The following is a 27,764-nucleotide window of genomic DNA, read 5'->3' on the forward strand; positions in this document are numbered from 1 at the left end:
CCTGTGATTTTCCTTGTCTTTCTGGCAGATCTGGCATGAACTACTCAAACCCAGGGGGTGAATTCCCCACCGGGCCCCAAATCCTGGTTACCCCTGGTAGGTACAAGTTAGCTGGGAGTCCGAGGCTGGGGGTGTTCATTCAATTCCCAGGAAGGCACCACTTCATTGTTTGCAACTTCATTTTTATTCATTGCTGGCTAAGCAGGAGCAAGCGAAATGCACCAGGCCGCACAGCAGGGCAGGACAGGGGAGGTTAGAAAGAGGCGCTCAGAGTTGTCATTTCAGATGAAATCAGTTCAGTGCATAATTTCCTAATTTCCCTTCCAATGAACAAACTCCTGCTCTCAGTCCTGGGAACAGGTGTCTTTGGAAGGAGCGGTGGCTACCCCGGGGGAAATAATGTGGAAAAGGCCCAATGAGGACAGGGCAGGCTGCAGTTTTAACAGGAGTTAACAGGTCAGGATGTCTCATAAACGGTCACTCCACTGGTTGACATGTGGGAGGGCTACAAGCTGCTGTGTCTGCCCCAGGGTTTGGCTCATGTCCGTTACCCCGGGGGAAATAAACCAGCTGATTCCCTAGCAAAGACGCAGCCTAAGGGCCTGGGTTGGGATTGCCAAGGGAGCTAAGGGAGTTGGAATTGAACATGGCTCCTAACTCCCCCAGGCTCCCTACTCTGATACTCATGGGTTGGGCACTGCCTGAGAGAAGCGATGTCTGGGGTGGGGGAGATCAGCCTGCGGGGAGTCAACCCCTCTGCAAAGCAGCCGCTACATCTGGGCCAATGCAAAGGACAGAAGCGACGCAGCTCCAGCCCCTGCAGCGATTCCCAGCACGGCTCAGGGCTGCAGTTTCTTCATCATCCTCTGTATCCAGGGGATGAAGGTGGAGAGTCTCACATAGACCCTTGGGGGGCTCCCATTGTCAGGTCCCCAAGAGACGATGCCCTGGGCTGTTTTCCCACACACCAGGGGGCCCCCAGAGTCACCCTGTGAAACAAAACAAGCCACAGATGGTGAAAAGCTCAGTGAGGCATTTCCTGCTGTTCTTCAAACACTGATGGACACTTCAGTGACACCCCCCTGCTATCCAGATGGTCTCTGCTTGGGCCCCCCACAGCTCAGCCTGACTCAACAAATCCCCAACTCCTCCCAGTTGGTCTCTGCCATTCACCCCCTGCCCCCGCGAGAAGATCAGATATTTTCCCATTTGGTTTGAACAGCACTTTAGCGCAGCAGGGCCTGATCTCTGATCTTTGCTTGTGGGCCCAACTGCAACCCCAGGAGCCTTATTAATAATAACGATTTATCAAGGGCACTTTGGAGTTTCACCTTGAAAGAGGCTTTGTGCTCCTTTGGGTCCCCCACACACATCATCGTGCGGGTGTTATATTTACGATATATCCCACCAGGATACTTCAGACAGGCCTCATCGTCCAGCACCTTCAAATCCACCTCCTGGAGCATATTGGGGAGCACCTTCCTGAGTGCGCTTGTGCGGCCCCAGCCGGCGACACTGCACACGGTCCCTGGTTGCACTCGTTGATGAGCCGGGGGGAGAGGGATGAGCCCCACCTGTTCATTGAGCTCTGCCTTGTGCTCCAGCTACAACCAAGAGAGGACACAAGCAAAAGGGTCAATATGAAAATCAGCGTTGATGAGAGGTAGAGAAAGAATCCAAGGAGAGGGAAACTACAGCCAATGTATGTCCATGGAGACACTGCGGGGCGGGGTGATGGGATGGGGGAGGTACCTGCAGCAGTGTGAGGTCGCTGGGGGGGGGTGATGCGATGGGGCCGGTACCCGCAGCAGTGTGAGGTCACTGGTAGAGGGGTAATGGGATGGGGGAGGTACCTGCAGCAGTGTGAGGTCACTGGGGGGGGGTGATGGGATGGGGGCGGTACCTGCAGCAGTGTAAGTTCACTGGAGGTGGGGTGATGGGATGGGGGCGGTGCCTGCCACAGTGTGAGGTCACTGGGGAAGGGGTGATGGGATGGGGGTGGTACCTGCAGCAGTGTGAGGTCACTGGGGGGGGTGATGCGATGGGGGCGGTACCTGCAGCAGTGTGAGGTCACTGGGGGGGGGGATGATGGGACGGGGGTGGTACCTGCAGCAGTGTGAGGTCACTGGGGGTGGGATGATGGGATGGGGGCGGTACCTGCAGCAACATGATGTCATTCATATGGGTCTCCCTGTTGTATTCTGGATGGGGGATCCGGAAGTGCACAGGGATTTTCTGTTGACTCTGTTCCTGTTGTTTAATGTTATGGGCTCCCAGGTACACAGTGATCTTGCTGTAAAAGCCAAGAGCAATACATGGGTATTGGGCCAGGAGTGCACTGTGGTGGGGGATGAACACATGTTGGTCTGACATAAGTACTGATCTTGTGGGGACAGGACAGCGTGGGTCGCTCAGGCAGTGATCTCAGACTCCTTCTTCCCCTTGATCCTTGGCCCTCAGCTCCCCTCCAGCCAGGTGACCCCTCCCAGCTAGATCCAGACGGGTCTATGCCCAGCTCCTCCCTGTCCGGAGCCCTGCAGAGCTGTCCTGGGGCTATGAGTCCCTCCCTGTTCCATCTGGGCAGTGGGCCAGACCCCAACTGGTGTCAATGGCCGTAGTCCCATTGATTTACCCAGCGTTGGATCTGGACCATGGTTTTCAGAGCCCCCTAGAAACACGCCGACACCCCCTGAACAGATCAGACCCCTGGGCTCTGCTCTCCCAGCCTGTCCTGCTAATGGCTCCTTCCTGCAACCCACGATGGTGCCAGAGCTCCCAGCTCCCCCATCACCCACTAAGGCCCGACCTGCCCCAACATCCCCAGCACAGAGGCGCTTACTCTCCATTGCAGTGAGCGGCCGTCAGCACGAAGTTCTTCGACACCAGGAACCCTCCGCAGCGAAACCTGTTGTCTCCGCGTAGTATATTCAGATAGGCCATGTAGGGTCTGGAGTGGGGCTGGGCTTCCTGTCCGCCAATGATCTCTCCTGGGGGAAGGCCAGGTACATATAAAGTGTCTCATTGTTTCCCTAGCCTGGGCAGGGATCAATCTCCCCATCCCAAAGGGGAGTCTCCACAACCTCAACCAACCTCCTGTGATGCTCTTCCTGGGGGATCCCTGTCCCTGGAACCCTGCCCCCTGCTCAGCTCTCCCCCAGACTGGACACCTCACGGGGGCAAAGGTTAAATCTAAAGCTCTGACCTCACTAGGTGAAGAATCAGTGCCAAAGGCATCGGGAGTGTGTCACTAATCGTAGTGCCTTGAGGTAATGGCTTTGGGTGTCAACATCAGCCACTGACACGTCCCCTGCTGACGTTTCACCTTCTCCACCAATCCCCAGTGACAAGCCAGGGCTGGTCCAAAGCTGCCCCTCCAAACTGTTTTTGTACAGAAAATCGGATTTTCTAGACAATGAAAAGTTTCCCAGAAGGCGTCTCCTTGCCTCAAACATTTTGGCTTTTTTTTAAACTGATTATTTCTCCCCAGTTTTCGACAATTTTCATCTGAAAATTTGTAAGCTTTTAGTCACCAAAACACTTTTAATTTTGGTCACACTGCAGACTAAGATGGAGTGGTGAGGTATGCAAGGGAAACGTGCCGCCCCCCATCTGTTTAGCCCTGCTGCCTTTGCTCTCCTTCAGCCATTACTGCTTTCATTTCTACAAATGTTACCCAGATTGCCAGGCTCTATGGTAACATTATGCACACCTGGCTCGCAAATTTGAACTAAACACTGATCTCCTAAAAAAGCATTGGGAGGAGAAACTAGGTCAATTATTTTCTGCTAACCAAATGGAAACAAATTTTAGCCACTGCTCCGAACCGCCCCTTGGAGCTACATTTAAGATTAATTCCACAAGAATCATATGGAGGAGGCATTGGACCCCTCTTCAACTGTTCAATGCAGGTGCTGCTAAGTCAGCTGTGACAAGCAGGTGCTGACTTAACCCTCATGCTCATAGACCGGTGGGCTTTGGGCAGAACTGTAGGGGACAGTGGTTTTTTTTCTCCTATCAAATAAAATTAAGCATGTAACTTTCAACCTAGTGGGTGTTATCTGGAAGCAAAATAACTCAGAAAGCCGTTGGCTAAGCAGAGAACATAAGAACATAAGAACATAAGAAAGGCTGTACTGGGTCAGACCAAAGGTCCATCTAGCCCAGTATCTTTCTACCAACAGTGGCCAATGCCAGGTGCCCCAGAGGGAGTGAACCTAACAGGCAATGATCAAGTGATCTCTCTCCTGCCATCCATCTCCATCCTCTGACGAACAGAGGCTAGGGACACCATTCTTACCCATCCTGGCTAATAGCCATTTATGGACTTAGCCACCAGGAATTTATCCAGTCCCCTTTTAAACATTGTTATAGTCCTAGCCTTCACAACCTCCTCAGGTAAGGAGTTCCACAAGTTGACTGTGCTCTGCGTGAAGAAGAACTTCCTTTTATTTGTTTTAAACCTGCTGCCTATTAATTTCATTTGGTGACCCCTAGTTCTTGTATTATGGGAATAAGTAAATAACTTTTCCTTATCCACTATCTCAACATCACTCATGGTTTTATATACCTCTATCATATCCCCCCTTAGTCTTCTCTTTTCCAAGCTGAAGAGTCCTAACCTCTTTAATCTTTCCTCATATGGGACCCTCTCTAAACCCCTAATCATTTTAGTTGCCCTTTTCTAAACATTTTCTAGTGCTAGAATATCTTTTTTGAGGTGAGGAGACCACATCTGTACACAGTATTCGAGATGTGGGCGTACCATGGATTTATATAAGGGCAATAATATATTCTCAGTCTTATTCTCTATCCCCTTTTTAATGATTCCTAACATCCTGTTTGCTTTTTTGACCGCCTCTGCACACTGCGTGGACATCTTCAGAGAACTATCCACGATGACTCCAAGATCTTTTTCCTGACTCGTTGTAGCTAAATTAGCCCCCATCATGTTGTATGTATAGTTGGGGTTATTTTTTCCAACATGCATTACTTTACATTTATCCACATTAAATTTCATTTACCATTTTGTTGCCCAATCACTTAGTTTTGTGAGATCTTTTTGAAGTTCTTCACAATCTGCCTTGGTCTTAACTATCTTGAGTAGTTTAGTATCATCTGCACTAACAGCAGTGAAAAGACAAGTCCCATCAAAACGGAAACCCCCAAAGCAACCAGCAATCGAAGATCAGAGCGTAGACACCCTAAGCTTGGCTACCATGGAAAGAGCTACAGGCTGTTACAGAGCTTCCCAAGCAATGTTGTTAGAGGTATGAGATGCTCTCCTGGAGGTATCTGATCATCCTGTCAAATGCATGGGCCCACCTCAACCCCCCTCTTCCTTACCCACTTCCTTCCGCTCCCTGTATCTATCCCTGTCATAAACAGACAGTTAAGGGTTAATGCCTCTTTTACCTGTGAAGGGTTAAGAAGTTCACCTAGCCTAGCTGACATCTGACCAGAGGAACCAATGCAGGATAAGATGTATCAAAAGGAAGGAGGGAAGTTTCCTTTGTTCAGAGTCAGTTTCAGTTTTGGCCGGAGTGGAAAAGATCAAGGAACCTGTTGTGTATTTGGTTGTCATGGTTTTTGTTCCTATTGCAACTGAGTTAGATTATTAGGGGATAGCCCAGCCGGTTTCGGCGGTTGGGTGAGCTCTGTGTCTGTAAATAAAATGGTAGTTTTGTTAGCTGTCTGCTGTCTGGCCTCAAGTGATTTCTTCCTAAACCGGCTGCACCCAAGGATATAACAAGTGGCGACGAGGGTGGGATTCCGGTGCTGCTCCAGTAACAGAAGGAAGTAGAAGTCAAGGTAAAGAACAAACAAACAAAAAAGCTGCTTGTTTGCACTGACTGTGAAAGTGAAACTAAAAATCATGGGTACTCTGACCAGGCCACTGGAACCTTTTGATGAGAATATAGAGCAGTGGCATGTGTATACTGAGCGTTTTGAGCTTTTTGTTATTGCAAATGACATTACAGAAGCGAAGAAGGTGCCAATATTCTTAAGTGTTGTAGGGGCTAAAACCTACTCCCTGCTATGCAGCTTCCTACACCCTGTTAAGCCAGCGACTAAATCTTACAGTGACATTGTGGAAATCCTGGGGTCCCATTTTTCCCCAAAACCACTGGTAATTGCTGAAAGATATAGGTTCCACAAAAGAGACCAAAAAGAAGATGAAACAGTTGTACAATTTGTAGCAATTTAAAAAAAGCTAGCAGAACACTGTGAATTTAAGGAGATATTAAATGATGCCCTGTGTGACAGGTTAGTGTGTGGCCTCTACAGTGAAGCTATACGGAAGTGCCTACTGACAGAGGCTCAGCTTACCTTACAGAAGGCTGTTGATATTGCTGTCTCAATGGAACTGGCTACAAGGTAGGCGCAATATATCAGTGCATCCCCTAGGGTGCAAAAAGTGTCACAAGAACCGACCCACAAAACTGTGCAGAGTCAAGAATGTTACCGCGTCATCAGGCATCAGAATGCTGGTGTAAGGACCTGGTGTGTCGACACTGTGGCAAAAGGGGACACATTGAGTGTGCCTGTAAACAAAAGAAAAAGAGGCCTGTGGTCTGGCCGACAAAAAGAGGAACCCTGCATACCCTAGAGCAGACCCAGGATGATCAAAGTGACACCTCATGGCAAGAGGAAGTGCCACTGCATGTTTTGTCTTTGGCAGTGGGCTCACATGAATACTGGGTAACCCCGTTGTTGGATGGCAAACGTATACGCATGGAACTGGACACCGGTGCAGCCGTCTCGCTGGTCTCCAAGACTGTGTATAAAGAAAAGCTACAGCATCTTCCGCTTAAGGCAACTGTTCTGAAGACGTATACGGGAGAAGCTGTGCCCATGTTGGGCACTATTGATGTTAAGGTGGAGCTCAATGGACAGGCTGCTAAATTGCCACTGTTTGTGGTGAGAGGTAACTACCCAGCCTTAATGGGTAGGTATAGCCGGGAATGGAGGCAGTCCACCCTCCTTCTCTAGTCTAGTGTGTGTTTTATTTAGGGGATGTTCTTATTAGGGGGGGAGGAATATGTTGTGTATTTGGTTGTAATGGTTTTTGTTCCTATGGCAACTGAGTTAGATTATTAGGGGATAGCCCAGCCGGTTTCGGCCGGTTGGGTCAGCTCTGTGTCTGTAAATAAAATGGTAGTTTTGTTAGCTGTCTGCTGTCTAGCCTCAAGTGATTTCTTCCTAAACCGGCTGCCCCCAAGGATATAACAGAACCAGCCTCTTATCAGTGTAGTGAGTATTAAGGAAGGAACTAAATAAGTTTATGTTTATTTTCTTTTTGTAACTTGTCTTGGCATTAGGGGAATAATCAAATTGGGAATTCTTTTATGTACTAAGTTTTGCCCAGGGGAACATCCTCTGTGTTTTGAATCTGTTGTCTGTGAGATGAACTTGTATGCTATCTCCCAGAGGGTTTTTTTTTCTTTTACCTTTCTTTTCTTTAATTAAAAGCCTTCTTTTTAAGAACATGATTGATTTTTCCAAGGGGATTGGATCTGGACTCACAAGGGATTGGTGGGGGGGGGTAACAGGGGGAAGGAGTAATTCTTTCTTGTGTTAAGATCCAAGGAGTTTGGATCGGTGTTCACCAGGGAATTGGTGGAGAAGACTCTCAAGGCTACCCAGGAAGGGGAAGGTTTTGGGGGGAGGGAGACAGAGTTTTCCAAATGACTCAAATATTTGGATGGTGGCAGCATATTGATCTAAGCTGGTAATTAAGCTTAGGAGGTTCACATGCAGGTCCCCACATCTATACTCTAAGGTTCAGAGTGGGGGTGAAACCTACGATAATCCCTCTCATTTGAATTTTGCTTCTAGCCTTTATCTTACTTTAATAATTTTTCTTTAACTAGCTGGATTTTTATAAAGCATATTTTGTTTGTAAATTGTGGAATACATAAGGTATTGATAGTCTAACCGTTCATACTACAGATAACTAAATGTTTCAAGCCTAGCTAAGGTGAGGTAGCAAATGGGATAGATGGAGGTGGAAGTGAGAAAGTCTCCAACCATCAGAGGGACCTAGGAATTAGGAATTGCCAGACTGCATGGTTTGTTTTAACCCTGTGCAAATGCACATCTGGTTCGTTGAAGGCTGGTTCGCTGAGGTTAACTAGCCCCTGGGAAGCTTCTGACACTTTTGACAGATTTAAATCAATATCAGGGCAGCCACAGGCAGAGCTGAACCCGCTGAACGACAGATGTGGTTTAAAATCAGGTTAGTTAAAGCAATACAAGTCTGTGTGCAGCTCACACCTGAATGTTTTAAAACACAACTCATGGATGCCAGTCTGAGGTCCATATGAATGAGGCTGTTTTGACAGTCTGTCGCTGTTATTTGCATATGGTGCTACCAACTCAGATGAAAGCCCCGTTGTGCTGGGTGCTGCACAGACCCTCAGGGAAAGTCAGTCCCTTCCCTAAAGGGCTTCAATTTAAAATGACATCACACACACACACACACACACACAGGAAGAAAGAGCTAGAACCCAGGAGTCCTGACTGCCTCCCCGCAAGCTCCACTCTAATCATTAGACCCTACTCCCTAGCAGGGGATAGAACCCAGCAGTCTTGGCTCCTAGCCCCTAGCTAAAATACCCTTGTGTTGCTCTCCTGCTCTCAAGCTCGCTGCGTATGTCTCAGTACCAGCTCCACCACCTAACTCCTTCACCCCACACCTCCAAACCGTTCCCTAGCAGGGTTCTGGGAGCCAGCAATCACCCTTGCAGAAGCATCTGACTCTGGGGAGGATCCAGGATTTGCAAACAGCCCAGAGAGCACCCGGCTCCACTCCCCAGGATACCTGATTCCCCCTCCCCCCAACGACACACACACACACACACACTCACCAGCCCCAGTTCCGGGGGGCAGGAGAAAGGCCACGGGCAGCAGGATCAGGATCAGCATTATCGCCATCTGAGAAAAGTGACAGTGCTCATGCCTCAGCCCTGGGGGATTTATAGAGTCAGCAGGAAACCACAGATCACACACTCTCTCCCCTAGTGAGGAGCTGGCACCCTCAGAAACCTTAGCCTTACTCCACTGACACATGGGGGGCACAAGGGAGGGAGCTGGTGGCTGAAAAACAACCTCTCTCTGGAGGAAGGAGCCCAGGGGAAAGTCTCTCTGGGACAAGACATCTCTGACCCCATCCCAGAACATCTGGGAGCAGGGCCCCCTGGGACCTGCCTGGAGCCCAGCACACCTGGTGCAGGGCTCATCTGAAGCTCGCCCCTCTCCTCTGCTCCAGAAGCTCATCTGGTGGGGAGTGCAGCTGATGCTGAGTGTGCATCTTCGAGCAATAAGAAGGGGATGACGTCCCTCCTGTGACTTCCTGTAGCCCAGCCACAGAGCCCACGGCAGAAATTCTCCCAGACGCTGGGGAGCACGTAGCAAATTTGGAGGGGCATTTGTGGTCACATACTGCCAATCCCCCACTGCATGGCTTCTGGCCTGCACCATCAAGACTATTAAATGTCTATATCTTTGTCTGAAAATTTGTTATTTCTCCAATCCCAATGAGCTGAGTAATTTTCTTCTTCTCCTGGTTCTTAGAAAACTTTCAAGACCAGCTTTGTTTTCTCAGTGTAATCTTTCATAACTGCCTGGCCGCTGGCTAGCTGGTCTCCAGATAACGGGCAATAAGGCGGGGGGGGAACAAAGCTCAGGGGATTTCATCTCAGAAGACATTTCATAGAGTAGAATCATAGAAATATTATCCTGGAAGGGACCTTGAGAGGTCACCTGGTCCATCCCCCTCTTGTAGGCAAGACCATGTCAACTTAGACCATCCCTGACAGGTGTTTGTCCGGCCTGGACCTAAAAACCTTCAGTGATGGGGATTCCACAACCTCCCTTGGGATCCTATTCCAGAGATTAACTCCATTTAGGGTTAGAAAGTTTTTTTCCTGTTACTAACCACAATCTCCCTTGCTGCAGATGACCATTACTTGTTGTACTCCTGTCAGCGGGACATGGAGAACAATTGACTCCGATACTTTTTAGATCAGCCCTTAACATATTGGAAGACTGTTCTCAGGTTCCTCTTAGGCTCCTGTTCTCTAAACATACCCAGTTTTTTTCACCTTTCCTCCTAGGTCAGATTTTCTAAACCTTTGACTATTTTTGTGGCTGTCCTCTGGACCCTGTCCAGTTACTCAACATCTCTCCTAAAGTGTGGCACCCAGAACTGGACACAGTAGAATCATAGAATCATAGAAGGTTAGGGATGGAAGAGACCTCAGGATGTCATCTAGTCCAACCCTCTGCTCAAAGCAGGACCAACCCCAACTAAATCATTACAGCCAGGGATTTGTAAAGCTGTGCCTTAAAAGCCTCTAAGGAAGGAGATTCCACCACCTCCCTAGGTTACCCATTCCAGTGCTTCACCACCCTCCTAGTGAAATAGTGTTTCCTAATATCCAACCTAGACCTCCCTCACTGCAACACTATTTGTTTTGGAATCTGCCACCAGTGAGAACAGTTGAGCTCCATCATCATTGGAACCCCCTTTCAGATAGCTGAAGGCTGCTATCAAATCCCCCCTCACTCTTCTCTTCTCCAGTCTAAATAAGCCCAGTTCCCCCAGCCTTGCCTCATAAATCATGTGCCCCAGCCTCTCAATAATTTCTGTACCCTCCACTGGACTCTCTCCAATTTGTCCACATCCTTTCTGTAGTGTGGGGCCCCAAACTGGACACAGTACTCCATATGTGGCCTCCCCAGTGCCGAATAGAGGAGAATAATCACTTCCCTCAATCTGCTGGCAAGACTTCTACTAATGCAGCCCAAAATGCCATTAGCATTCTTGGCAACAAGGGCACACTGTTGACTCATATCCAGCTTCTCATCCACTGTAATCCACAGGTCCTTTTCTGCCAATCAGTCCCCAGCCTGTAACAGTGCCTGGGATTCTTCCATCTTAAGTGCAGGACTCTGCACTTGTCCTTGTTGAACCTCCTCAGATTTCTTTTGGCCCAATTCTCCAATTTGTCTAGTTCACTCTGGACCCTATCCCTATTTTCCAGCTTATGTACCTCTCCTCCAAGCTTAGTGTCATCCGCAAACTTGCTGAGGGTTCAATCCATCTGTAGTGAGGCGCCCTGGATCCCAGCTGTGCCTGAGAGGGCCGAGCCTCAGGCTCTGCCAAAGTGGGCAGAGCCGCCGCCGCCAGTTCCCACCCCCCAGAAGTCAAGGGGCGGGACAGGAAGTATAAAAGCGCAGCCCCGGCGCTCACTTGGAGGCCGGTTGCTGAAGAGAACAGATGCCAGTGGCTGAGCTCCCGCCCGGCCTGAGCTTCCCCGCGCCCGGTATCCAGAGGAGCTGCCTGAGCTCCCCCACGCCCGGTATCCTGAGGAGTTGCCTGCGCTTCCCCCTGCCCGGTATCCTGAGGAGCCCATGGTCTGGGACCCACCGGAGGACGCTGGCGAGACACAGGTACCCAGAGAGGGGGAGATTGGAAGTGGCCCGGGGGTAGCAGACACTAGTCTGGCTCCAGGGGACCGTGAACCAATGTCAGTGTGTTGCGGCCTGGATCCCCACTGACCCAGCAGCAGACTGCCTGTCGCTGTTAGGGCCCGGGCTGGGACGCAGTGGAGTGGGAGGGCCTGCGTCTCCCCTGCCACCCTTCCACGGGTGGCAGACTCCCCCTCTTGCTGGCCTGAGGAGGTTTCTCTAATAGACTATTTGTTTGCTCAACCCCTGCTGAAGGGTTTGAGCTCTGGACTGCTGATTGCCCCGCCCTGACTCAGGGCCTGGGCTTGTAGACTATTGGTTCGCTTGGCCCCTGCTGAGGACTCTGGACCCTGACCTGCTTGCTGTCTGTGGTGAGGCGCCCTGGGTCCCAGCTGCGCCTGAGAGGGCCGAGCCCTGACACCGGACGTCCACACCATCCCATCATCCAGATCATTAATAAAGATGTTGAACAAAACCGGCCGAGGACCAACCCCTGAGACACTCTGCTTGATACCAGCTACCAACTTGACATTGAGCCTATCATAAATATAAAGAGAAGGATAACGACCTTTATGTATCCAGTAATACAAAATCCCTCTTGGCAATAGGTACAGAATCACTTACCTATAAGGGCTTAATCAGTTCAATTAACCTAGTTGGCATTTGACCAGAAGGACCAATGGGGAAAGAAGATACTTACAAATCTGGGACAGGTGAAGGTTTTGTTTGTGCTCTCTGTGTGTTCCTTCAAGAGACAAAGAGAGGGACCAAGCAGGTAATCCAGCTCCTACTGAAATGATACATCTAAAATTACAGAAAATGTAAGTAATAGAAAGGAAATGCGTTAGATTATCTTTTGTTTTAGCTTGTAAAATTTCCCTATGCTAACTCACTCACTCATTCCCGTCACCCCAGTCGGGGTATGGGCCGCCAACCACAGATCGCCAGAGTTCTCTATCCTGGGCCATTCGCTCTAGCTGGTTCCAGGTATAGCCCATTTTTTTGCTATCAGCCTGAAGGTCGCGTCGCCAGGTGTTTCTTGGACGGCCTCTTTTCCGCTTGCCTTGGGGGTTCCACCGCAGTGCCTGTCTGGTGATGTTGGTTGGCTGCTTGCGTAGTGTGTGTCCTATCCAGCCCCACCTTCTCCTTCTGATTTCTTCCTCTGCTGGGAGTTGATGGGTCCTCTCCAAGAGGTGGATGTTGCTGATGGTGTCTGGCCAGCGGATCTGGAGAATCCTTATGAGGCAGCTATTAATGTCTCGCTAATGCCTAGTAGGGTCAGGTTGTTGCTCCTCATCTCTGCTGCAACCTGCGCCGTCTTTCCTGACTCGTACATGGTCCTCACGTTCCATGTGCCGATGGTAATCCTCCTGGTTGGAAGAAGGATGATCGGCTTAGTGGCTTCCTCGCGGCTTTCACCACCCAGCGTCATGCGTCTTCGAGTTGAAGACCCTTCTTTTTCCAGGCTAAAAGTCTCTGTTATCTCTATTGTTGACGTTTCTGTAGCAAGTTGATTTTTTACGGGGTGGAGTTGCTAGCCCCACGCCCAACCCTTCTCCTTTACCCTGATTTGGGACAGGCAGATGGCCCCAAAGGACCTCTCTGGTGGAGTTTCCCTATGCTAAGAGGGAGGTTTATTCCTGTTTTGAAATTTTGAAGTTAAGCCGAGAGGGGAAATCCTCTATGTTTTAAATCTGTTTATCACCCTGTAAAATTACCTTCCATTGTGAATTTACAAAGGTGCTTCTGGGTCCTACATGCTAGTCCTACTCCTCTGCATTAGGACTTTAGTGATCATGACACCTCTGTTTTCAGCAATGTCTCAGGTCTTTCAGCTACTGGTGCATATAATGTAATGCTGTGCAGCATCTAGGGTTACAGTTTGCATAAAAGTGTTTTATAAAAACACAACAAAAAATTCTCTAAGGTTTCGAGACAAGATATTAATAAACAAAAGTGTAATGGTTGCTTTGCAGGCACCACTACAAAGTATCTTCAAGTATGTAATTCCTCTGTGTTTTTGTTAATATTATTTCTAATAGGCCATTGGACGGGGGCGATAATACCTCGTAGTGTGGGGAAGGGATTCTGAATGACAAACGCTCGCCTGTGCACAAGCATAACAACTCACAGAGAATGGCTGCCTACAAAACTGTGTTGCTAAAAGAGATTTCTGTCAGTTATGAATATTCTCCGAAAACCTCAGGACAGCTCTCTTACCCCCATGCCCTGTTCTCTATGGCTGTGGCTTTTGTCTTTTTAATTGTTTTATTGTAAAACCCTTCATTTGCCTCTGTGTGTGTGTGTGTGTGTGTGTGTGTGGTGTTGGGGGATAGGGGGAGGGGATTCTTAACCACACCCTTGACTTTTAAAGCTCTCTTTACCATTTACAAGTAGAGCGCTTTTTGTATTCTAGGCAATTCATTTACAAAAAAGTTTAAAAAACAAACACACACTATATTTTAAAGACCCTGCCTAACCATGTAGAAAGCTATAACCTGTCTATACATTTTATTTTATTATTGTAAAATCCTTCTTTACGTGAGGGTTTTGTATTATATTCCTGTCCCCCAGGAACTTATTTCTTCACAATTTACATTCCCGTGTAACCTAATTTTACTGGGCGGGCTGGTGTAGGGGAGGGGAAGAGAAGGCAGTTGATCTTATCAGGTATGTCAGTTACACTAAGATATTTATGTTGCAGAGATTATCATTATTTAGTTATGGAAATTGAATAAACTTAGCATCTTTTTAAGCTTATATTATTTCATTTTAAGCCTGTGGTTTTGCTGCAAAAGTTAAGAGCTTTTAAAAATATTTGCTACCTCAAATTGTCCTCACTGCATGCTAACTTCTTATTTTTTATTAAAACACGTATGGAAGCTCCCCGCCATTGTGACAGTTTTCATATTCAGTTCTTTTGGTTATTTAAAAATACTCTTTTTCAAAGGATAGGCTAGTGTATCTATTTTTATGTCACTGAACTTCTACAAAATATTCCTCAAAAAAGACCTTGTTATGTTACTGCTCATTCAATGCAGCTCCCCCATCCCCAGAGTTGCTGCGTGCTTCAGAGAGGCCCCAGCGCTGACCTGACCCCTAGCCCATTGGCTGGAAACATCAGCCAATGGGAGCTGCAGGGTCCGATGCCAGAGTTGCCTGGCTGTGCCTCCACAGCAGGGGTGGGAGGGAGCCACAGGCAGAGAGCCCCAGGAGTCTGTCCCTGTCAGAGACACATAGACACAGCCAGGGGTTGTGGGGACAGACAGATGGAGCTGTGGGCGGGGGAAAGGAGCAGCGATGAGCACCCCGGGGCTGGCATAAAATAAATAGAACAGAGAGGGCTTCCTGAGGGGGCTATCACAACACCCTCCCGCAAAGCAGACCTAGGCTGCGGCTGGCTCCGTCCATCACTCCCCCCCGCCCCACAGAGACCCACACAGCCATCTGCCAATGTTCCCTCTAATTTTTGACAGGCCGTGAGCGCAAAACATTTCTTCTGTGCAAATTTTTGAAGCAGAATTTAAATTTGTGCGCCATGAGGCAAATGCCCCCAAGCGAGCAACATGCTTATACATTTAAAAAATTTAATTTGCAATTTGTGATAATAATAGTTTCATACCATGTCATTTTATAACTGTCATGTTTAAATACTTAGAAAAAGGAAATTTAACCATTCCTCATGAAGCAGAAGTTAGTTTTAAGAATTACACTTTAGGATTTTTTTATGGGTAATCACGAGTATATATCAAGCACATGTTAATCATGATCATTATCAGCCCATAGGCTTCTGCCCGTTGGTGTCCACTTTCACCTTTTATTCTATATACATGTCCAAAAAGATTTTGATAAACATATAATAAAGACAATTTAATAAGTATGCCATTATGTCCATTTATATGGGTTTTCAGATAGAGACATCATAAGTAAGAAAGAAAAAACAAGAGTTTGTGTTTTAAATTTAAAATTTTCCTAAAAAATATCAATCAATTATTGTCAGCCAAGAATAAGATATGTAATTACAAATGCATTTTAATTCCTTATTGGTTGAAATGTCAAAGACTGCTAAACTAACCTTACTGTTTTTCCCTGCGATCGTTTTCATTTGCCCATTCAATATAAGCTCTGTCCAGATCTATCAGTCCTCCATCCAGCTAGTAACTCCTAATACACATCAGCATGCCCAAATGATCTACTTGTAAACAATACTGTAGTTTGTTTTTTAGAGTGTTCATTAAGCTAAAGCCACGCTCAAAGTCTGCACTTGATGCTAGGAATGTTCCACCAATATCCATCAACTTTGCAAGATCCTGAAACTGTTTGTTCTGGTGAGCAAATGTCACCATATCTGGGAAACTTAAAACCAATTGGCTTTTGATTCTTTCAGCTACTGCAAACTTGAAGTCATTGTACCGACTGACTATAACAATCTCTTCAGCAAGAAAGTCTTTGTATTTTGAACATAGGGATTTGACCTGATGAATTCCAAAATTGAAGTCACACTTAATTATTGCCGCACAATCAAAAGCGGACCACTTCTGGACTTCATCCTAGGGAAACCTGTCTGCCAAATGTGAACACAAGATATTTATCAAAGTTATTATGGAGCTAGTATCAATTTCATTATTTTCTTGAGAGCTCATAGCTAAGAGAGCCTTAACTTTGTCACGCCATAAGACTGAATCTGCAAGGTAATGTCTTCTGTTCTTATTGAGTTTACCTCGGGCAAGGTGAAATGCTTCACGAGGTTAAGGCCCCGTTTCTGGAGCAGTGTGGATAGTGAAGCCAGCTCCGACAAAACATCATTCAAAACTTCTAACGTAATTCGGTATTCCATGGTGTTCAGCTTTTTGTGGCAGTATTTAGAAACCGGATCAGTATCTTTGTCTTGCTCAAAATATTCCAGAAGAGGATTATAGTTGCAAATAATTGCTCAAAGCACAAAGTGCCTAGATAAGCAGCGCATTTCACTGAGTGGCCTGAAAGCAACTGACTCACATTCAGAAGCATCCACTATTTCCTGAAATTTGCATTTTCTCCTGGATGACCAACAGAACACCATGTAGACAGTTTTCTTTAAGGTTTCAATGTCTCTTATGAGCTTGACCTCTTTCCATGCATCGGAAATCCCCAAGTCTTCCTGGAGTGCAATGCAATGTTGCTGGACTAAGTGTGGACTATCACGTTTCAGCTGAGCCACCATGCCGTTGAGTTTGCCCAACATCGCGGAGGTACCATCAGATGTGAACATCACCATTTTCATTAGATCAAGTTGGTGTTTCTTTATAAAACTCTTTGATTGCAGACACTATTGAAACAGCATCACATTCTTGCAGTCGTAATAGTCCACCAAATGAAGTTTTATAGTCTGCCGAATTTATGGATCTATATATAAAGTAGAGTATCAAGTATCTGTTAATGGCTATATCAGTGCTTTCATCAACAGCTAGAGTATGAAACATTGCCGATGCTATTCATGCATGGGGTCATTTTGGACAATGCAATTGATAATTTCAAGAAATTCAAAAGCATAATTTTTACTTCTCCAGCTCGCTGGTATGCGCACATACTTTTCCATATAGTCATTAATATCCTGAACAAAAAGCACTGAGCTGTTCATTTTAAAAGCCAACAACACACTGTCAATAAGTACCTTGATTTCTTCTGGGTTTGAGCGCTTGCGTTCAAGATTAATTTGCCTCTTCTGCTTTTCAGATGGACTTTAAAAAATCATGCTAAGCAATCTGCTCCATAAGGAAGGGTTTTTGTTTCTAAGCCTTGTTACCCCATCTATATGAGACTTACTTGACAGATGACGCTTTAAGAAATCCAATTCAAAACATTGTTCCACATTCTTCCTGTTGAAAATTCTCCCGAAGCTCTGGCATCTCAACAATATACACAAATCACTCCATTGTCCTCATCATATGTGAATATATCACCAAATTTAACAAGCATTACACTATGTGACTTTGGTGTAACCATCTCTATAGTCTCATCCAGCCATGCAGATTTAAATGAAGTCGCTGTTCTATTACACTTCAGACCTTTAGACAGTGACATTTTGGGATTGATCTTTTACCAGATTGGTTAATTTAAAATGAATAATTTTATTATATGGCTAATATTTCAATGCACTTAACAGCGTAACTCAACAAAAGGGCAAACGGGAGATCATTCAGTTCAGGATACCGGAAGTTTGTGCATAGCTAAAAAACGCGGCAAAAAATGCGGGAAAATGGTAAAATATCACGAGTAAATGTGTGAAGTCCAATGCCTTTGAAAGATTTCAGTCACAAAACCAACACTTACCTTTGTTCATTTCTGGGAAATCTTTGCAGTTCCTTAACAACTATGGCCTGGCATTCTGACTTATTCACATGTACTTGAGTTTGTACACAGCCAAATGAACAGGCTACAAGGACATGTGTGGGTCCCAACCGTCCCGACATGATCAACGGTCCACGTTTGAAATGCTGGCGGGCGTTTCATTGCCTTCCTTTCCCTTTTCCCCCCTTGCCAGCTAGTACAATCTGGCTGTGTTGATAAATGGCAGGTGAACAATGCCCAAAGTCGCCCGCAAATTATATTTCGGCCTGGCTCCAATGTAGTATTTCATTTTTTGTGGGGGTGGTGTTTCACCATGTGTGCGGGGTTTAGGATCTGCGTGCACGTGCACATGTGTACAGCTTACAGGGAGCAGTGCTCCCCATCTCCACTGGCAGTGAAAGGTGCATTCCCACGCATGGCCATGTCATGAATGGAAACAGTTCTCAGAGTCAGACATTGGGAAGAACAAGCAGAGCTGTCTGAGGGTCTGAGTCCAGGAATGGAAAGGGGGGTGCTGCAGATCAGGATTGAGAGTCCATGTGAGCATGCTCAGTAAACGCCATGCAGGATATTGGAGGGGGGGACATCTGACCCCACATGTCCCCTGCCCCACCGCCTCTGGCCCACACTGGAACGACTATTAAAAGTCTACATCTTTGAATGCAAATTTGTCATTTCTCCAGTCCCCATCTGCTGAGTCATTTCCTTTTACTCCTGGTTCTCAGAAACTTTTCAAGACCAGCTTTGTTTTTTTCCGTGTGAGGTTTCATATCTGCCTGGCCCCCTGCCCAGCTGGGCTCCAAATAACGGGCAATGGAGGGGAAGGAAGCTCAGAGGGTTTAATCTCAGAAGACATTTCATAGAGTAGAATCAGAAATATCAGGCTGGAAGGGACCTCATGAGGTCACCTGGTTCAGTCCCCTGTTCTGAGACAGGAGCGTGTCAACCTAGACCATCCCTGACAGGTGTTTGTCCAACCTGGTCTTAAAACCCTCCAGTGATAGGGTTTCCATGGCTTCCCTTGAGATCCTATTCCAGAGATTAACTCCATTTAGGGTTAGAAAGTTTTTCCTAATAACTAACCTCAATCACCCTTGCTGCAGACTAAGCCCATCACTTCTTGTCTTACCCTTGTGGACATGGAGAACCATTGATCCCTGTCCTCTTTAACAGACCTTCACATAGTGGAAGTCTGTTCTCAGGTTCCCCTTCAGCCTCCTCTTCTCTAGACTAAACATGCCCAGTTTTTTCACCTTTCCTCTTCGCTCAGGATTTCTCAACCTTTGATCATTTTTGTTCCTCACTTCTGGACTCTCGAATTTCTCCACATCTTCCCTAAAGTGTGGCACCCAAAACTGGACACAGTACTTCAACTGAGGCCCCACCAGTGTCGAGTAGTGTGGAACAATGACTTCCCGTGTCTTACATATGGCACTCCTCTTAATACACCCCAGAATAATATTAACATTTTTCACACCTGCAGCACATTGTTCACTCATATTCAATGTATGATCCACTATCGCTTCCAGATCCTTTCTGCAGTGCTACCACCTAGCCAGTTATTCCCCGTTTTGTAGTTGTGCATTTGATTTTTCCTTCCTAAGTGAAGTGCTTTGCACATGTCTTTATTGAATTTCATGTGGGTGAATCCAGACCAAATCTCTAATTTGTCAAGTATGTTTCAAAACGTAATGTTGTTCTCCACAGAGTTTGCAGCCCCTCTCAGGTTGGTGTCATCTGCACTTCATCATCCAAGCCATTAATGAAAAGATTGCAAAGGACTGCGGGACTCCACTAAAATCGTTTTCCCAGTTTGACACACAGTCAATGATAGTTTTTGAGTACGGTCTTGTCTACTGCTTCCCCCCATCCACTAGGCCAGTATCTCAGTTTAAGAAGGAAATTAGGTTGATTTGGCATGACTTGTTCTTGCTGGCCATTCCTTGTAACCCAAAGTGTTTGCTCCAGTATCTTTCCAGGTATCAAAGTTAGGCTGACCGATCTATAATTCCCTGCATTGTCTTTGTTCCTCTTTTTAAAGATAAGTACTATGTTTGCCCTTCTCCAGACCTCTGGGACCTCACTTGTCCTCCAGAGGTTCTCAAAGACACATCCTAATAATTCCGTGATTGCTTCAGCCACTTCCTTATGTACCCAATGATTAATTTAATCAGGCTCTGCTAGCTTGAATACATCTAACCTAACTAAATGTTCTGTAACCTGTTCTCTCCCAATTTTGGCTTGTGTTCCTTCCCCCTTGCTAGCATTAATTGTGAAGAGTATCTGTTCACCATTAACCTTTTTAGTGAAGTCTGTAGCAAAACTGACATTAAACACCTTTTTTTTCATTTTGATTGTTAGTTCTCTTTCCCGGCTATGTAGTGAACCTTCACTTTCCTGAATCTTTGTCTTGCTCCTAATACATTTCAAGGACCTCTTCTTTTATGTCCCTTGCTAGGTGAAACTCATTTTGTGCCTTAGCCTCTGTTTTATACTCCTCCTTAGCAATTTTTCCAAGTTTCCACCTTTTTTTAGGATTCTTCTTTGATTATCAGGTCATTAAAGAACTTCTGTGGAGCCATATTGGCCTCTTACTATTCCTTGTGTCTTTCCTTTGCATAGGAATAGTTTGCAGTTGTGCCTTTAATTGTCCTCTTCAGAAACTGACAGCTCTCCTGAACTCCTTTCGCCCTTAGACTTTCCTCACATGGGAGCTGACCTATAATTTTCTGAGCTGGTTAGTGTGCTTTTTTGAAGTTCATTGTCCTTATTTTATTGCTCTCCCTCCTTCCTTTTGTTAGGATCAGGAATTCTATCATTTTGGGATCACTTTCACATAAATTGCCTTCAGATTTGCAACCAATTCCTCCTTGTTGGTCAGAATCTAAAATGGTCTAAATGCCCCCCTGGTTTCTTTCTCCACCTTCTGACACAAAAAGTTGTCCCCAAGACATTCCAGGCACTAATGGAAATGTTGTGTCTTGCCATATAAATTTTCCAGCTGGTGTCTGGGTAGTTAAAGTCCCCTTCCCTCCCTGCCATTTCCCCTTAAACTTGTTAATTTCACAGGCCAGATTGTGTCCTCTGGAATCAACAGAGAATTGTATGAAATCCCATCCCTGTGAGTGTTTCCTTCCTCCTATGTCTCTGGATCTCTGGAAGCTGAGGGGAGCCCCAGCCATTCAACGGTTAAACCCGGCGCTCTGAGCTGCCTCTCAGACCAGGGCAGTAGGAAAAACAAATCACTAAGATTCAGCCACTCTAGCTGCATCTGACTCTGCTGGAGAGCATAACTGAAGAGAGGAGAATGAATGTGCTGGGCTGGATTAGCCTAAAAAACAGGCTGAGATGGATTCTAATTACTATCTATGTTGGTGCTGTGGAGGGTGGAGGGTTTGTGGAACATCAGTCTATCTTCTATGGGGAGAGGGGGCTGCAGAGTTTCGATGGCCTCCACCTCAGGAGAAGGGGGACTGATCTCCATGGAGACAGGCCGGCTAGAGGAATCAAGAGGGGGCTAAACTAATAGGCCAAGGGGAGGGTAAAAAGGGGGGAGAAATGAGCTCTCAGCAAAAATCAAGAACAAAATTAATCCAGGAACCCCAATTAAATGAAGAGAAGAAATTCTTGACTCGCCTCTGCACCAGTGCGAGGAGTCTGGGGAACAAACACGAGGAATTGGAATTGCTCTTCCAGGAGCATCAGTTTGGTGTAGCAGGTGTGACTGGAACCTGCTGGGATGATTCCCATGACTGGGCAGTTAAAATCCATGATCTCCAGCTGGTCAGGAAGAATCAAGTGGACAAAAGGGGAAGGTAAGTGCACTCAGTGTCAAAAATGGCACCGCCTGTTTCCGTTTCACCGATAACTGAGAAGAAAATGATCCTGGGTCCTTATGGATCAATGTCCTACCTGATAAAGCACAAGAGAGGTTAGCTGGTGTCAGCTATAGACCATCACATCACACTTGGGAAGAGGAGGCCTGGCCCCTTGAGCACCTTTATATAATGTGTAGGAAAAAGTCCATGTGATGTTGTTACCCGGGGTTCTTTCAACCCAAGGCTCTTAATAACTTTTGCTCTTTGCAAGGTGGTGTCAGGAAATAAATCAGGGGAGACACGGCCATCCAACCGGAAGATGGCTGGCACAAACATGGCAACACAAGAGTACTTTCACTTAAAGCTAAACAGGTTAGTAAAACACCTCCAACCATCAATAATTACCAAAGCTGAGTGTGGCTCCCGAGTGCCACAGCGCCAGTGGGGAACACAAAATGCATCCAGAGAGAGAGTCCAGTCCAACTACCTCAAACTTTCCCCCCTTATTTATAGATTAGTAATACAGTGACATGTCCCTTAAAGAAACCTTGTTAAACAAGCAGTTTCAACAGTCAAGCAAGAGATTCCTTCGGATTATTGATTAACCAGGTGTGGGTTTTACCAGAGTTTGCAGCCTTGAGGCCCTAACAGACATTCCTGGGGGCACATCCTGCTCTTCTAAAATGCATGTATCGGCAACTTCAACACAATTCTTATCAGGAAGGAGGCGGGGTCAAGCTGCCCTTTCTGTGTCACCCAAACCCCCCTCCCCTCCTGCCTTGGTCAAGCTGAGGCTGCTGCATGGCCACTTTATGGTCTGCTGACTTGGCTGCTTTAGCAATAAGCAGTCGTGGTTTCAGGCACTTTACTGGTTTGCCAAAATCTCTCCATACAATGTGTCCTAAGTCCCAGCTTAGCGCATTAACCACAAGCCCAGCCTTCCCCTACGGGGTTAATTCCCACCTGGCCCTGGCAGATGCAGCAGCTGCTCTGGATTTCACAGCTCGGGTTATCACTCAGTGCCTGAAACACCATTTTTTTAACTTCATTTTTATTCATTACTGGCAATGAAGCAGTGAGCGAAATGCAACAGGCCGTGCATCAGGGTGGGGCAGGGAAGGTGGGAAGGAGGCGATCAGCACCGGGGATTGATCTATAATCAGTTCAGTGCAGCCTTCTCTGCGTTCCTGTCCCACTGGACTCACCAGCACTGGGAACAGGTGTGGTTGGAACAGGTATTGGTGAGCCTGATAAACTAACCCATGGGATAGGTCCAGTGAGGCCAGGGCAGGCTGCAGTTTTAACAGGAGTTAGCAGGTCAGGTACCAGTGAAGATTCCCCATAAACAGTCACTCGAGTAGATGACATGGGGGAGAGCTACAAACCGCCGGGTCTGCCCCAGGGTTTGGCTTGTGTCCGTTACCCCAGGGGAAATAAACCAGCTGTTTCCCTAGTGAAGAGACAGCCTAAGGGTCTGGGTTGGGATTGCCAAGGGAGCTGATGGGACATGGTCTTGAACCTGGCTCCTAACTCCCCTAGACTCAGTGCCTTATGCTTATGGGCTGGGCACTGCCTGAGTGGAGCGATGGCTGGGGATGGGTATCCTGGGGAGAGGGGGGCTCAGCCAATCTGCAAAGCAGGCCCTACATCTGGGCATCACCAAAGGACAGAAGCAGCGCAACTCCGGCCCCCGCAGCTATTCCCGGCTTGGCTCAGGGCTGCAGCCTCCTCATCGTCTCCTGTATCCAGGGGATGAAGGTGGAAATTCTGGTGTACACCCCGGGAGGGGTGGGAGGCCCCCAGGAGACGACGCCCTGGGCTGTTTTCCCACACACCAGGGGGCCCCCAGAATCGCCCTGTGAAGTAAAACAAGCCACAGATGGAGAACAGCTCAGTGAGTCATTCCAGCTGATACACAGCTCAGTGACAGCCCCCTATGTCCACCCATTCTCTGATTGGCTCCCCCAGTATCCAGCTGGTCTCAGCCCCCACACCCCAAACTGTTCTCTGCCTCTTCCTGGGAGAAGACCGGATATTTTCCCACGCATTTGTACAGCACAGTGGGGCCTGATTGCTGACCGCTGCTCATAGGCCTGACTGCAAGACCAACAGCCTCATTAATAATAACAATTTATCAAGGATGCTTGAAATCAGGAGGAGATTCACCTCCCAAGAGTCTTTGCCCGTCTTTGGATCCCCCACACACATCATGGTGGAGGAGTTATAGTCATGATATGGCCCGTTAGGCTTCCTCGGACATGCGGCATCCTGCATCACCACCACGTCCGCCTCCTGGAGCTTGGCCGGGGTCGATGCACTCTCTGTGCTAGTGCTGCCCCAGCCGGCGATGCTGCACACAGCCCCTGGCTTTACTATCTCGCTGGCATGGGGCAGGGCGATAGAATCCACCCATCTGTTCAGCTTCGCTCCCTCTTCCAGCTGAGACACAAGAACGATTGAGATCAATGTGAGGGTCGCACTCAAGGACACAGAGGCACATATCAGTCCCCAGAAACATGAAAACCCATGCCTGTGAGGTCACTGGTGTTCGGGGGATGGGATGGGTGTGGTACCTGCAGCAGTGTGAGGTCACTGGGGGTGGGGTGATGGGATGGGAGCGGTACCTGCAGCAGTGTGAGGTCACTGGGGGTACGATGATGGGATGGGGGTGGTACCTGTAGCAGTGTGAGGTCACAGGGGGTGGGGTGATGAGATAGGGTCGGTACTTGCAGCAGTGTGAGGTCACTGGGGATGGGGTTTTTGGGATGGGGCGGTACCTGCAGCAGTGTGAGGTCACTGGGGGTGGGGTGATGGGATGGGGGTGGTACCTGCAGAAGTGTGAGGTCACTGGGGGTGGGGTGATGGGGTGGGCGTGGTACCTGCAGCAACATGATGTCATTGTTATGGGTCGCTCTGCTGAATTGTGGGTGGGGGATCCAGCGGCGCACGGAGAATTTCTGTTGACTCTGTTCCTCTTGTTTAATGTTATGGGCTCCCAGGTACACAGTGATCTTGCTGTAAAAGCCAAGAGCAATACATGGGCGTTGGGGCAGGAGTGCACTGAGGTGCGGGATGGGCACACGGTCTGACACTGATCTTCTGGGGACAGGGCAGCATGTGATGCTCAGGCAGTGATCTCAGACTCCTTCAATGCCCTTGTCCCCTGGAAAAAGAACAGGAGTACTTGTGGCACCTTAGAGACTAACAAATTTATTTCAACATGAGCTTTCGTGAGCTACAGCTCACTTCTTCGGATGCATAGAATGGAACACACAGACAGGAGATATTTATACATACAGAGAACATGAAAAGGTGGAAGTACGCATACCAAGAGGAAGAGTCTAATCAATTGAGATGAGCTATCGTCAGCAGGAGAAATAAAACTTTTGAAGTGATAATTAAGATGACCCATAGAAGGTGTGAGGAGAACTTAACATAGGGAAATAGATTCAATTAGTGTAATGACCCAGCCATTCCCAGTCTCTGTTAAGGCCTGAGTTAATTGTGTCTAATTAATTTGAATGTTATGATTCCTGTTGTCAGATTTGTGTCCATTTATTCTTTTGCGAAGAGACTGTCCAGTTTGGCCAATGTACATGGCAGAGGGGCATTGCTGGCACATGATGGCATATATCACGTTGGTAGATGTGCAGATGAACGAACGCCTGATGGCGTGGCTGATATGATTAGGTCCTATGATGGTGTCACTTGAATCGATCCTATCCTTGCAACAAAGCCCGATCCCAGCTCTGTCCACATATCGACTCAAGTGACACCATCATAGGACCTAATCACATCAGCCATTCAAAAACCAGTGGGAGAACACTTCAACCTCTCCAACCACTCAGTGACAGACTTGAAGGTGGCAGTTTTGCAAAAAAAAATCTTCAAAAACAGACTGCAAAGAGAGACTGCTGAACTCGAATTAATATGCAAATTAGACACAATTAACTCAGGCCTTAACAGAGACTGGGAATGGCTGGGTCATTACACTAATTGAATCTATTTCCCTATGTTAAGTTCTCCTCACACCTTCTATGGGTCATCTTAATTGATTACTCCTGTTCTTTTTGCGGATACAGACTAACACGGCTGCTACTCTGAAACTTGTTCCCTTGGTCTCAGCTCCCCTCCAGCCAGGGGACCCCTCCCAGCTAGATCCAGATGAATCTATGCCCAGATCCCCCCAGTCTAGAGCCCTGCAGAGCTGTCCTGTGGTTGTGACCCCGTCCCTGCCCCGATCGAGACAGTGGCCCAGAGCCCAGCTGGTGCCTATGGCCGTAGCTCCATTGATTTACCCAGTGTTGGATCTGGACCATGGTTTGCAGAGGCCCCTAGAGACACACCGACACCCCTGGAACAGATCAGACCCCTGAGCTCTGCTCTCCCAGCCTGTCACACTCACTGATCCTTCCCTGCAACCTACGACGGCACCAGAGCTCCCGGCTTCCCCATCACCTGCTAACCCTGACCTGCCCCGACATCCCCAGCACAGAGGCACTTACTCTCCCTTGCAGTGAGCAGCCGTCAGCACGAAGTTCTCCGACACCAGGAACCCTCCACAAATATACTTCTTCCATCTGTGTTGTATTTTCAGATAGGCCATGTAGGGTCTGGAGTGGGGCTGGGCTTCCTGTCCCCCGATGATCTCTCCTGGGGGGAGACCAGGTTCATACAAAGAGTCCCATCATGCCCCTGAGCCGGGCTGGGACCAAGGTCCCCATCCTAAAAGGGAGTCTCCACAACTTCATCCCAGCCCCTCTGATGCTCTCCTTGGGGGATCCCTGTGTCTGGAACTCTGCCCCCTGCTCAGTTCTCCCCCAGACTGGACACCCCATGGGGCCGGAGGATAAATCTAAAGTTCTGACCTTGCTGTGTGGAGAATCGGTGCCAAACACACCAGGAGTGGGTCAGTAACTGCACTGCCTGAAGTTAAGAGCTTTGGGGGCCAAAGTCCCCCCAGATTAGGCCTGGCAGCACCTGGAAGGGCACTGAGAGGTCCTTTGGGGATGTGTCTTCTCCATCAGTCCACAGTCACCAGTCAGGGCTGCTCCCAGACTGACCGGCCAAACTTTTTACAAACATCATTTTATCTCAGAAAGCCTCGTCTCAAACCCGTCTGAATTATTGTGGTGACACTGATTCTTTCCCCCCAGTGTTGGGTAATATTTAGGTGAAAATTTAAAAGTGCCACTTTGGGTTTTTTCCCGTGGAAAATAAAAAACATTTTGTAATCACCACTGAAGAAATCTCCACGCAGCTGCGGGTGGGCAGGGAGGAAAGGGGGGCGTTTGGAAAATCCCACCTTTAACAAATTGCCGTTATTTGCATGAGGGTGGCATGAAGACGGAGATCTGGGCCCTTATTATGCCAGGGGCTGTGTGGAAACTAACCGAGATCAGGGGCTCCCTTGCTCCAGGCCTTTCATTGACCCAGGGTGCATCCAGACACGAGCAGAATTATTATTCACCTTGTACAGATAGGGAAACTGAGGCCCAGGGAGATTGTTTGTAAACCTGCCTAAGGGATTTCGGTGACCATCCTCAATCCATACAAGTCTCTGTCCACAGAGATCCTGAGCAGATTTGGGAACGGTCCCAGATTTCTTGGGTCCCAGGCCAGTGGCCCAGCTCCATGGCAAACCTCCCTGTCTGACACAGGGATTGGCAGTGGGGTCGCAAAGGAGCCTGTGTGGGATTGGATACCCAAACCCTTGGGCTGCTCTGAGAGACCCAGATGCACTCAGCAGAGGATGCAGGATTCGATACCGTCCCTTGGCCCCAGCTGGACCAAGGGGGAGACCCTAAATGCTGCCCACAGCTCCCCATATGGGGCGAGGGTCCTGCTCCCCAGAGACCCTGATCCCCCTCCCACAACTCACCAGCCTGAGACCCATTGGGTAGCAGAAAGGCCACGGGAAGCAGGACGAGGATCAGGAGCTCCATTGTCAGAGACATCCAGGGATGGGCACGGAGCCTCTGTCTGAGCCCCGGGGCTTATATGGACCAGATACAAGGAGGGGAGGGCAGGGCCTGGCAACCACAGGGACGTGTACCCTGCTGCCCGGAAACTCCCAGCCCGGATGGCCCAGGGGTGGAGACGCCTATTGGAGAAACCTCCAGCCACAGATGTGCCCACATCAGG

The 27,764-nt window shown here is 47.8% G+C and overlaps 1 protein-coding gene across 1 annotated transcript; it reads right to left on the reverse strand.

Annotated features, from left to right (window-relative positions):
* Positions 1-165: 165 nt before the first annotated feature.
* Positions 166-27,565, reverse strand: LOC123347449 (transmembrane protease serine 9-like). The gene is made up of 10 exons (XM_044984866.1): positions 27,502-27,565; positions 26,126-26,273; positions 24,500-24,635; positions 23,787-24,059; positions 23,336-23,476; positions 8,868-8,934; positions 2,840-2,987; positions 2,158-2,293; positions 1,332-1,604; positions 166-989 (listed from the first exon to the last, which is right to left on the reverse strand). The coding sequence occupies exons 1-10, from the start codon at positions 27,563-27,565 to the stop codon at positions 840-842; spliced, it is 1,536 nt and encodes a 511-aa protein (XP_044840801.1). The 3' UTR covers positions 166-839.
* Positions 27,566-27,764: the final 199 nt, after the last annotated feature.

The sequence above is a fragment of the Mauremys mutica genome, chromosome 13 (genome assembly GCF_020497125.1).
Source record: "Mauremys mutica isolate MM-2020 ecotype Southern chromosome 13, ASM2049712v1, whole genome shotgun sequence".
NCBI lineage: Eukaryota > Metazoa > Chordata > Testudines > Geoemydidae > Mauremys > Mauremys mutica.